The sequence below is a fragment of the Lonchura striata genome, chromosome 6 (assembly GCF_046129695.1).
Source record: "Lonchura striata isolate bLonStr1 chromosome 6, bLonStr1.mat, whole genome shotgun sequence".
Lineage (NCBI taxonomy): Eukaryota > Metazoa > Chordata > Aves > Passeriformes > Estrildidae > Lonchura > Lonchura striata.
The window spans coordinates 34,322,036-34,334,146 of record NC_134608.1 but is presented as its reverse complement, the minus strand read 5'-3'; the positions used below and the strand labels follow the sequence as shown (position 1 = coordinate 34,334,146).

The window sequence follows — 12,111 nt, the reverse complement described above, 5'->3', positions numbered from 1 at the left end:
TGCAACAAACCAAGAATAAAATAATGAGGATGTAAAATAATGAGTAGCCATAATGGCAAAGTAGCAACTTTCAAAAGCATATCTGTATTTTTTTAAAGAAAAAAAGTCCTTTGTATTCAAATCAGATGTGCTTCCAAATCCCTTAATAATAAAACAAGATGTTAAGTACCTACTAGACTGTGATGGTTTATAGCTATGTTCTAAGAATGGGCTTGGAATACTTCAGTGGCTGCTGGAAATTTCAGTCTGGGATGATGGTTCTCTGGGAATCATCACTGGACAGGAAGGTGATACTATTAAAAGAGTTCTGGAAAATTTGGGACATACAGGCACTATTGAGTACTTTTTCAGTGATGTGAAAGAAATTGTGAAATCATTAGTAATGTGCAAGTGATATGAAAATAGTAAATAATATTACAATAGTAAAACTGTGGCAAGGCAGGGACAGAGAGCTGTTCATATTACATGCTAACAAGGGCTCATTAAAAGTGCCAAGTACCTTTTTGAGTAGCTGAAGTTATTTATTTAAAAAACTGAAAATGCAGGCCAGAATGGACTGCATCTGAAAAGCAGCAGCTCTGGAAAATATTTAGGAGTTGGTGAATAAATTCAGCTTGATCTTCTAGTGTGATCTTGTGTCACAAAAGCTAATTCAGTGTGTGAATATGAACAGGAATGGTAGATGTAGGAACAGGTGATTTTACTTTGAGTGTGGCACTTGTGAGGCTGGGACTTAAATTCTGGTTCTCCTTTTGGTATCCAGGTTTTGAACAAGGCTTTAAGAACAGATTGCAGAACAGGCTGACTGTACTAACTAAAAAAAATCCTTAAAAGAAACTTAAATATTTAAATAATATTAAAGGTACTGGGAAGAATGGTATTTTCATAGAAATACTTCCATAGGAAGAAGGTGATAGCAATTGAACATTTTTTATTGCAGAAAATGTAGTAAAATTAGAAGTAAGATCTGTTCTTAATAGCTGGGAATGTAATTTGAACACAAAAGCAAGACAAATTAATCTTCTGTGTTTCAGAATATCAAAACTGTAAAACTTTATAAAGTTTTCCTTCAGCTGGTTGCAAGGATGGCATAATTGACTGCAAATGGTCACACTAGAGAATGCTGCTTTTGTGACTTAAAGAGTATGAATGTTGAGAAGGTTTCATTCCTTATAATTTCATAATTTACAAAAAGTCAACATTAGCTCGGGACAGAAGTGTTTTAGTTGTTTGTCCTGAGAATTACAGCAAAAGACTTGTAATTGCAGTATTGAAATGTATATTGAGGACAGTTCAAAAATTAAAAGTAGGTATATGGAGGTGTTTTGGAAATATAACCTATAAATTTACTGTCTTAAAAGAAGAATTTGAATAGGCTCTTCTGAAAAAGACTCTGTCCACTTACTGCTCAATTTACATAACTTCAGGGATTGTGGTGCCAGCACAATGGATGAAACTTTCTTCAGGGAGTGACAGTGTAGTAACACAGTAATTGCATCCAAGTGTGTGGACATTGAGTGCTCTAGAAAGAAATTCCTTGATGTCAGTCATTGATATCTGCAAGTATCTTGTTTTTGTCATTATCAGTACCAGAGGATTACTGATTTTGTTGCTGTTGAAGAATTAACAGATTAGTGTAATGAACTGATTTGTTTCAATGTCTCTGAAGATATTGGTGGCTAAATGCCTTGAGCTGCTTGAGAGCTGACAGAGATGTTGGGAAATATCCCTCCTTGATGACTGTTAGGACAATAAATAGGTTGAGATAAATAAAGAGGTTGAGATACTTTTCTTCTCCCTTTCATCACTCTGTTCCTTCCATGCACTGTTCTTTCTTGGTGCATTGTCCAGCCTAGCCATTAGATTCTGATTGCCCTCAGCTTGTTTCTGGGACAAGCTGAGTTTCTTACATTTCAGTTTATTCACATGTGAAATACTCTTTTATGTTTTTACTTCATTGTGAGTCTTCAACACAGTGTTTTGTAGAGAAGTACAAAGTTATGTTATTTCATCATCAATAGAAACTGCCATGGAAAAGGATTTTAATTCAAATAGTTTGTGTTAGGCATTTTATTCTGAGTGGATGTGCAGTCCATAGCAAACATACAGTTTTTGATCTTTTCTTCTTGACATCTCAGTAGTTTGCTGTACCACAGTTCAATGTGTTAAAACTAATAACTATGTTCATAGGTTTTCATAGAGAAACACAAGAAGATGGAATTTGGTGATGGGTATGTCACAGGAAGAATTCTGGTGGAAAAGTCTTTTGCAGGAAGAAAGACAGTCTCCAGAGTAAAGTTCATAGGGTGTCACTTTTTACTGGTGTTCTTTCTGAAATGCATTTCTATTTAATAGTCCTGTAAATTCTTTTATGGTCATCTCTTAGCACAGGATTGTTCCTTAACTGAGAGCTATTTCTTTATTATATGTTGCATTTGCACTTTCCTTATCCAGTAAGAAGATACTGATGTCTAATAGATGGAAAACAAGGCGAATGATTATCAGACAGCAAACATGGTTGGGACGGTTACAAATAATCTCATCACCCTTTCTTCTCTCTCCAAAATAGAATCATCTTGCATTCCATGTGTGTTTTCTTGGTTTTTAATGCCACATGAATTGACCACCTCTTACCATGCTAGGGCCAGCACTGTGTGTTGTCTCAGTTACAAAAAATCCCAAAAGTTTGAGTAGGGCAAATTGTATGCACACATCATGGCTGAATTCTTTCATTTATTGTGTTAAGGAATGCTGCTAGCTTCTGCCAGGCAGCCAGTATGGGGAACTTGTGCAGCTAGGTGAAAATGTTAAGCACTTCTGCCTTGTTAATAGGCCTCCAGTGGGAAATTGTTGGATCTTTGGTATGAAATCTCTCTGAAGTAGCTTTAGTGTAGTGGGGAAATTCAGCTACACAGCTGAGGCCGTGTATGTTTCTCTCATTGTCTCCTTCTGAAGACGATACAGCAGAACAGATAATTTTGAAGGAAGTTCTTGTCTCAGCAATCAGGCAAAGTGGTTTTTGCAAGAATATCCTAATTTTTGTTTTTCTTAGATTTTTTTTCTCTGTTTTTGGTCAATTTCAAAAACACTATCTGGAGTATTTTGTGATTGCCAGTGTACTTCCAAATGATGTTCACGTGGACAATCAAGTCTAAATGTGAAATGCTTTAACAAATTATTATACAATTCTTACATGTTCTTTGCTTCTCAAATTATTGTTACCCATCATTATTTAATGTTCAAAGTATACTATAAAAATGTATTCTGCTTCAGCAGGTTACTGTCAGAGAATGGGTTACAGCTTGTTCTAACAGGCTTACTGATCAAACAGAAAAATTATATGCAAGATTCTGGTGGAGGCTGACCATGGAGTTTTCACACTTCTTAGCTAAATAACCAAATTTCTAAAAATTGAATTAAGAAGTTCCCAAGTTTTGCCCCTAACTTCATTGTGTGTCTGGTAAAACTTGGTATTTGCCCAGGTATAGCTGGGAGGCATCACTGAGAAGTTCACAGGCTGAGGGAAATGGTGTTGGTAAATCAATATGTAATAATCCATCTTGTTCATAGCATCTTCCCCTCAGGTCATTGGAGAGCCAGTGTCCCCCTGTGTCATCTTACAGCTCTAACATAAATAGTCTTTAAGACAATGCAGTTCAAAACCAAAATACCTTCCAGCTCTAGAAAGACCTGAGACCTTACCTTCTGAAACTTCATGCTTGTAAAAATTTAAAAAGATGCCTTGATCTTTCTAAGACAGAAGTCTTTCTGATTTGATTTGAAGACCTGTTGGTTCTAATAGAATGACAGTTATTCACGTATTATTTGTCAGCTATACATTCAGCAGTATTGCTGAGAAATAGCATTACTGTTACTGGCAGTACAGTATGGGAATAATGCTCCTACTACTGTTCTTATCAATTAGAAAGGGGATGTTAGCTGCTGAGAAGAAACAGAAGGATTTTTTTTCCCTATGAGAAATTACCAACAGCATAAATCAAACAGTAGCCATTGATGTTACTGTAAAACTATTTATGGCTGAACGATTTGAAATTGCTCTGTTAATGTTTAGCCCAAATCATAGTTTCTCAACAGGGAAAAGCATTCTGTTTCAGCATATATATTGATAAGCAAATTCTGGAAGAGAGGTAAGTGGAAAATCAGCAGGGAAGTGTAGATGAAAAGCAGAAGTTCTAAACTACACTAACTGTGTGAATGTTTCCTGAACCAAGTGAGACCAGGGTAAAGGGGGGAGCATATGAGAGGCAGGAGATTGAACCCACCAATTCAGAAGGGACAACTGCTTGGTAAGTTTGACTGCTGATTTGAAGTAGTGTGGTTACTTTAAAGTAGTTCCTTAATGGCCTGGATTTAAGTTTAATTTGACACTGTTGTAAACCGTCTCTAGTTGTTTCTTTTCTTATGCCAACACACTTCTGTTAGTAGTTTCATGGTGGTAACTGATCATTTCTTGTTTTGGTAATCTCTCAGCCCTTTGCTGTGGTGTTCATTGCAACTTTTCCCTCTCACATAAGAAACTTTGTTTTTCATATCTCTTCAGAAGGAAAAACACCATGTGTGACTCATGGGTCTCATATTTTTTTACCCTGGTACACTTCATCCTTTTTTTATTAGAGTATCTTTTAATCTTTATTAGAAGGACAGACTGTGCCAGATTTTATATACAGAAGGTAAAAAAAAATTGTCCACACTTCCAAGTATTCATAGTCTTAGGAGGTTGTTTGAAATAAACCACTTCATTGGTGTCAGAAGGGCTTTCTGGTCTCCAGATAGGGATGTGCTGTAGAAATCTGTATGGTCTTCTTAGCAGCAACAGAAATGTCATTTTTTTACTCTTACTGGTCTCCTGCACTGTTAAAGATCACTGTTAAAGATCCTTTTCAGTCAAGTTCACCTTTATTTAGTTGAAAAAGATGCTGCAAACATCCCAAAAGTCTGTCTCTGGCTGCTCCTATTTTAGAGACTTGTGCTGCAGTAACTAGGACATCCCTTTACAAAGTTTAGTGTGATACAAATTTAGCAAGACCAAGCAGTCATATTTGAGAAATTCCTTGGTCCTGTTGACTTGGCTAGGTCTCCCAAGTAGTGGATTTAGGGATAAATCTTAGTAAGCAGCACCTCTCTTTCTGGTGTAGAATAACCATGGCTTGATAAAACTTTTCTATATGAGAGAAATGAAAACTGTCCAAAATGTACCTAATTTCTTAGTTAAAAGTGGATTTTACTGAATTTGGGATGTTTGATCTTGATCTCATCTAATAGCATAATCTGCAATCATGCTATTATTTATGTTGGACCTTTCTGAGTTTTGTTTTTGTTTAGGAAAAGATACATTGGAAGTAAATGACCCATGCACCCATTCTTTAGATTTTGCCATAAAGCTTGTGAATCTTTTGGACTGAGAAGTCCATCTGGGGTGATCTGCAGATGTAATGCATAAATGATACTGGATTATCCTCTGAGATTTATTGTGGTTTTTAAGAGATTCTGAATTTAAGAAGGAAAACTGCTTGTAAATTAGGAGGAAATCATGGCAACGCCTAATTCCAGAAGGAATTCTGCCTCACGTTACTTTCTCGTATGTTAAAAATTCAGGGCTTTGTAATTATGTAGTTTTAGCTGAGTGATACAATTGTTTAGTTTACTGAGCACTTTGTATCACTACACCTTCAAATAAAACTATGAGAGTACTCTGTGAACATTAATTAAATTCTATGACACCTCCTAGGTGGAGGCAAGTCCTGTTCACGTGCTTTGCATGGGGAAAAGATTGCACAGAGAAACTGGTGGTGCAGTTCCTCAGTACACATCTTCTGTGCCAGTCCCCCCTCACCCCCAGCAATTCTTCCCTTAATGAACAAAAACCAATCTCATTCTGGCCATATTTTGCTGCTTACTAATTTGCTTGTTTTCTAATAGCATAAAAACTAAACATTCTCTAATTGGGAAAAAACCACTTCTTTTTAAACTGAGATTCAATCACTAATCATGGGCTATTAAATCCCAGATTATTAAATCACTAATTGCAGATATTAAATTCTGTCACTTCCTAGGCAAAGTAAGTAACACCCAGTTTATATTAAGAAAATGAGATGTCAAAAAGATGGCTCTGTGAAAGAGTTATATAAAAAACCCCACTAAAACCATATCAGTGTGATGAAGTTAAGATTTTCAATTATGCACAAGACAGCAGATTCAGTGTTAGCTGTAATTCTGTACCTCTTCATCTATGTATCATTATAGAGCTCTTCAATATACCTTTTGTCTCTTCAAGCTTTTTTGACACTTTTAAAAAACAGACTGTTCAATTGGTTTAATTCTTTCACTGCCTCTTACAGCCATGAGGATATTTTTCCCTGGCTCATCTTTTGTCTGCAAATGGGTTTGCTTACTATAATGATGGGAAATAATTGGGTCTCTATATCAGAGCTATTTCTTTCTGTGGTGCTCATCACAGAATTTATTTCATCAAGCTGTAAAGTAAACAGGATTCTCTTATCCCCCATTTCACATGTGAGAAACTGAGACTAATGCCAAGCATTTTTTCAAGTGGCCACCTTGAATTTATTCAGACTGAACACTAATAGCTCTAAATGAATTTCTGAAGACTTCAGTTTGTGTATTGTGGCATGAAGACTATCCTGTAAGAGTAGAATCCAAACTATTTTTTAAATTTTGTCTTCTTTTAAGGCTGTCAGAGGCTTATAATTGTACTTAAGCCAGGCATTGGAACCAGCAATTAAGAAGTGAAGGTCTTTTTATGTCCTTTTTGGTACCTTTGCACCAGTCAATCCCATTTAATAAGTCTTAAAAGTCAAGTGTGGCAAACAGTTGAACATACTTTTCTTTTTCACTGTGCCTGTCTGAATAACTGCATTTTTTCCCTTGAATTTACAGCTTCTGTCAGTTCTGTACTCTTAAGAGGCAGTTTAACTGATTTAGGGAGTGAATCAGTAGATTTAATGGACTACACTGATCTTACTTTAAACAGCTAATTTTCAATATCCTTTGGGCTATTTGAGACAAGCAGGAAAAGTGCTGCTGATCTGATCTGATTACATTTCATTGGAGTCTCCAATGATTGAGTGTTTAGTACATTTGAATTAGGAGAAGTATTTTGGGTTTTAGGCTTCCAGTTTATATGAATTTCAGTTTAGTAAAAGCTGGAAGTAGTTTGACGTGTGATGTGATATCTTTATAAAGTTAGATAGGCAGAGTCCAAGTGGTGCAAATGAAAAAAGAAATAAGAAATTAAGAAGACCTAGCCTGATAAAATGAAAGATGTTGACTTCTGCTCAGCTTCATCTGAGAGCAGAACTAGCTGCTTGCCTGAATTCTCACTGTACAGCTCAGGCAATCTCAAGGATCTGTGTAACTTTGCAGCTGTTGCTGCATTTAATTAAGAGTACTGTCAATCTGGTCTTCTCATCACTAAGATGAATTTAAAATGTAGCTATGTGCATGGCTTTATTCGACATCTAATGTAGCTATTTATTCTGGGATGATTCTGTTGTAAGAGTTTTCATGTCAGTGACCAAGCAAAAAGGGTAGGGTTTTGCTCAGTTGTATGTGAGGTACTGTCTTGGTTTAACCCCTACAGCCAAGCCCCACGCTGCTGGCTCACTCACTCCCCATGATGGGATGGGGGAGAGATTTGGAAGGGTAAAAGTGGGGAAACTCATAGATTGAGATAAAGACAGTTTAATAGCTAAAGCATAAGGTGCTGGTGTAAGCAAAATAAAACAAGGGATTAGTCTACCAATTCCCATGGGCAGCAGGTGTTCAGCCATTCCCAGGAGAGCAGGGCTCCATCACATCTAAAGGTTGTTCTGAAAGACAGACTCCATCTCTCTGAATGTCACCCTATTCCTCCTTCTTCCCCCAGCTTTACATGCTGAGCACGGCGCCATATGGTGTGGGATACCCCTGTGGTCACTTGGGGTCACCTGCCCCAGCTGTGTCCCCTCCTGTGCATCATCAGCTCACTGGCAGGTGGGGTGGAGGGAGCAGCAGAGACAGCCTTGGCACTGTGTGAGCCACTCAGCCATAATGAAACCATCCCTGTGTTACCAACATTGTTTTCAACACAAATCCAAAACATAACCCTATACTTGCTACTATAAAAAAATGTAACTCTATCCCAGAACCAGCATAGATATATGTGAAAATAGCTATTCAGAAGGAAAGTATTGCAGTACAGATTTTCACATCCCCTTTCAGTAGCGATACTCCTTTGCTTATCCACATGCAACAGGAGTGCTCTGTTATTCCAAAATTGGATAATATGAGTTCAGAAAGTTGGATTGTCAAATCATTCTGTCTTCTGATGACTGATAACTGTTCCATAAACTAAATTTTTACAGATACTGTCCCATGGTAGTAAGGAAGGTTGCTTTTTTCTTGAATTGCAGTAAGATAGTACGAAGTGTTTATACATGATACAAAATGTTAATGATCTCTATAAATACAATGATAATAAAAAAATTTAGTCTTCCTATGTATGCATTAGAACCTTTATTTCTTAATTGATCAATAGATCTTATTTGTCATTTCAGGCAATGCCATTCACTGCACGTAACCCTTGGTTGTTTTATTCTGTCAGTGTATCCCAGTGTGTTTTCTAGGTACCTTTATGATTTCTATTGGAAACTGCCAAGATACTTTCTGGTACTGGTTTGTATGGATACTATAGTTTTGAAATGCTTCCTGTTTTTGACAAACCTCCTCTCTGTAAAGCCTCTGTGAAGTTTCAGGGACAAATTAATATGAACTTTTTGGTAAAGATCTTCAGTACGCACGTCTCTTTTGATAGACTTCTTTATGTAGCCTATCTTTAGATACCACAGGTTTGTTGTACTTATTTTAAAATAAGTTGATTAATGTTCAGGCTTTGGGAGACAAACGAATTTGTAATAGTTGAGATCCTCACAGGTGTGTAATACTTTTGTGTTCAATTAAATCAGTGTGCATCCCTTCTGTTTAAGCATAAGGTTATTTTGAGTGTAGTTTCCTTGACACTTCCATTAGAATTAGATGTTAAATTCTGAATTTGCCATCGGAGGAGATAGTCACTGTTGTGTGGGATGATGAGTACCTTTCCTCCTTCTCTCTCCTTCCATGTCAGCTCAGATCCCTTCTGGAGAAATGAAGTACTAGCTAAGCATAAGATGTATAAAGTAGTAAAGACAATTCTTCAGAAAGACCTATGCCAACTCTATTGTACAAAAAATTCAGTTGCTCTTACCTTGTGAAAGTCTGCTATGTTTGTGCATGTGTTCTCATATATCTTCTATAGAGTCATGCCTAATTTCTTTGGATACCTGACTAACCTCATTGCAATTTCCTCACCTGTAGAAGTGTCAAGAAACTTTCACATAACATGAATTAAGCAGCAGGTCTATTCTGTTGTAGCTGTTGATTTTTTTTTTGCAGCCATTATTCAAATCCCCAGATATTTGCCATTTATTTGAATGATTGATAGTAGACAAATTAGGCCACAGGCTTGGGGCAGGGTGAAGTATTTTCTGGTGTATTTTTACAGCATTTGTTGAGATGAGGCCTTGATCACAGGTCAGGTTTAGGTCCCACTGCAGTAAGTATCTTTCATTACTGGAATGCAGTGTTGCCCTGTTTAGTAGTGTCTAGGACAGTGCTGATTCTGGCAGTGGTGCTGACCCTCTCCTCAGTCTCCCACCATGTCAGTGTGCTGTTCCACTTGAGGTCTCTGTCTTGGGAAGGGAAAGCTATGTCTCTGCCAATAGGACTGTGAAGATGCAATACATGTTTGTGTTCTTTGACTGCAGCACATAGGTAGGTGAGGTCAGAAGGGCACCTGTTCTTCATTTGTGTTGCCTCTAAGTCATTGGTAATCCTGAGGGGGGATGATAGTAGTAGGCAAAAAAAAGGGTAATGAAATCTAGTTTTTCAATACCTGACAGTTCAGTCAGCATATCTCATGTATGACTTAGTAAGAGGTCTGTGGTGGCTGGGTGCCATGGGAGACTAGTCAGCAGAAAGCATTTCATACCTCTCTCAAGTTAAAATCACATGGATTGAAGGGGTTTGCACTGTTGCTGTCTCTCTTTGTGCTAGATAATGAATCCTTTCCAGCATGCTTTGTATTTTTGCTGACAGGATACTTCAGCCCGCTAATTACTAATCCTTCTGTTTGAGCTATACCAATACTTGTCACTCCTACTACTTCAGTGTTTGGCAGACTTGCAGTTGAAGAACAGATCTGGAAAACAAGAGGAGAAAAAGTGAATGCAAGGTATCTATCTTCAGTCTTGCTCACATGCTGCAGTGCTTCCTGTCCTTAAATGTTACTTACCTGCTGAGAAGCAGATGCAGTAAAGCCTGTATTAGTCATTTATGTAGCTATATGGATAACTACTAGGTTTTTCTTCCTTCTTGTTGAACTTCTCATACAGAGTAGATGAAAGTTCATCAACCCAATGGTGATATTGAGTTTCTTGTGGGGAAAAAAAAAAAATCCGTTTGGAATCATATGTCCTTTAAATCATGGATCCATCAAGGTGACCCTATTTTTTTTGCTGTTTGTCTGCAGAAGCTGGAAAAATCTAACTTGGATAACTGGGAGAACATCAGAGGACCCAGTCTGTGGGAAGATTCCAGGACGGTTCAGAAACAACGGCGGGAAGCTCTCCGTCTCAAGACTGAGTGACTGAGAAAGCCACCTTTGGTGCCTCTGGGAAAAAAAATGTCTCAGGCTGGACTGTCTTAATTTTTAATCCAGTGTCAGGAAGAGACATGGGAGCATTTGCACTGAACAATTCAGCTGGTGTATATATAAGTAAAGTGAGATCAGTCCAAAAGGCACTGTATTATATGAAGCTCTTTGCATTAATTTGTATAGAGTACCACAGGCTGTATATGTGAATTTTCAATTAAAAAGAAGCTGATTATTCTACTGAGAATATCCCATTGTTTTTCAGTCTCTAACATTCAAAATTGCTTCAGCAAGGAATAACATTTCAAGAGTCACTTGTCAGTACCAGAAGTTGTCATCCTAATGAGAACAACAGTGCTGTCATCTAGATGTGTGTGACCAGATAAGTGCTGCTTCAGGGAGCCCTCTGCATGACTTCAGGCTCTTTAGCTTGGAAGGGGACTCCACAAGATTACGAGCTGTTCAGAACAATGAGTCCAGTTTTGGCTAAATAATAGTCTTGTGTTTCATTTCCAAGGACGGCATAAAGGCATGTACTGAGCGTCAGCTGATAATTGGTCAAATAACATTTATTTAGCTGGTTCAATTTTTTAGAGGTTAAATTTTTATGTTTAGTTTCTCAGTACCTTCATGCAGGCTGGACCTATGCTCTGGGACCTCTGAGTTTAAATTGGAAGAACTCTTCCTTGCAAAGAGCTGTGCTGTTTCTCTGTGAGTAAATATTGTAGCAGAATCTTCTTGAACCACTATATAGTGGCAAAGCTCATCTTGCATGTATATTTGTGCATGTGCATAGAAACTTGTGTTTCAATCAATTCTTCTGAAATGCTTGTCTTTTTGTATTTGTCTTTGTGTGCTAAGTCTGTGCTGTTAGAGGCTGTTGTGCTAACATTCAGGACCCTTCTGCCGAGAGAGTTCAATGAAGATGCACCTACTCAATTTTTCAAATGAAATGAAGCGTTTGATGTGATGTTGCAACAGACTTGTGAAACTCCTCATCAGAGGAATGGAGCAATAGAACACACATTAACAGCAGAGTCTCGTTTCAAAACTCTCAGTGACACCTATTTGTAAATCCTTTTGGAACTGTCTTTGGAAAAAGTGTGGCCTTACTCCCCTCTGTAGGATGTGTCAGCTGTAAGCTGAATGTCCTTTTGGACACTTTTTTTAGGGTAGCCTCCTCATGTAGATCTTATTTCAGCAGTTCATTTTCTTTAGACTGACAGTGGTGAAGTACAGTCTTTCACTTAAGAGGAAGAATTAACATTAATTTTTAGGGAGTTTTAAAGGAATTCGTAAAGCATCACATGAAATCTTAGGCATGTTTTCTTCTGATAGAGTTGTGAAAACCATCAGATTGTGATGGATGAAATCTGGAACAAAGTTGGAGTTGTGTGTTT

General features: G+C 37.5%; 1 protein-coding gene across 1 annotated transcript in view; it reads left to right on the top strand.

The window, feature by feature from the left end:
- COX16 (cytochrome c oxidase assembly factor COX16) overlaps window positions 1–10,958 on the top strand; it is a 43,756-nt gene extending 32,798 nt beyond the window's left edge. Inside the window, exon 4 of the mRNA XM_021540750.3 lies at window positions 10,589–10,958. Coding sequence (XP_021396425.1) covers window positions 10,589–10,705 — 117 coding nt within the window. The 3' untranslated portion in view covers window positions 10,706–10,958. The remainder of the gene's footprint in view (window positions 1–10,588) is intronic.
- Window positions 10,959–12,111: the final 1,153 nt, after the last annotated feature.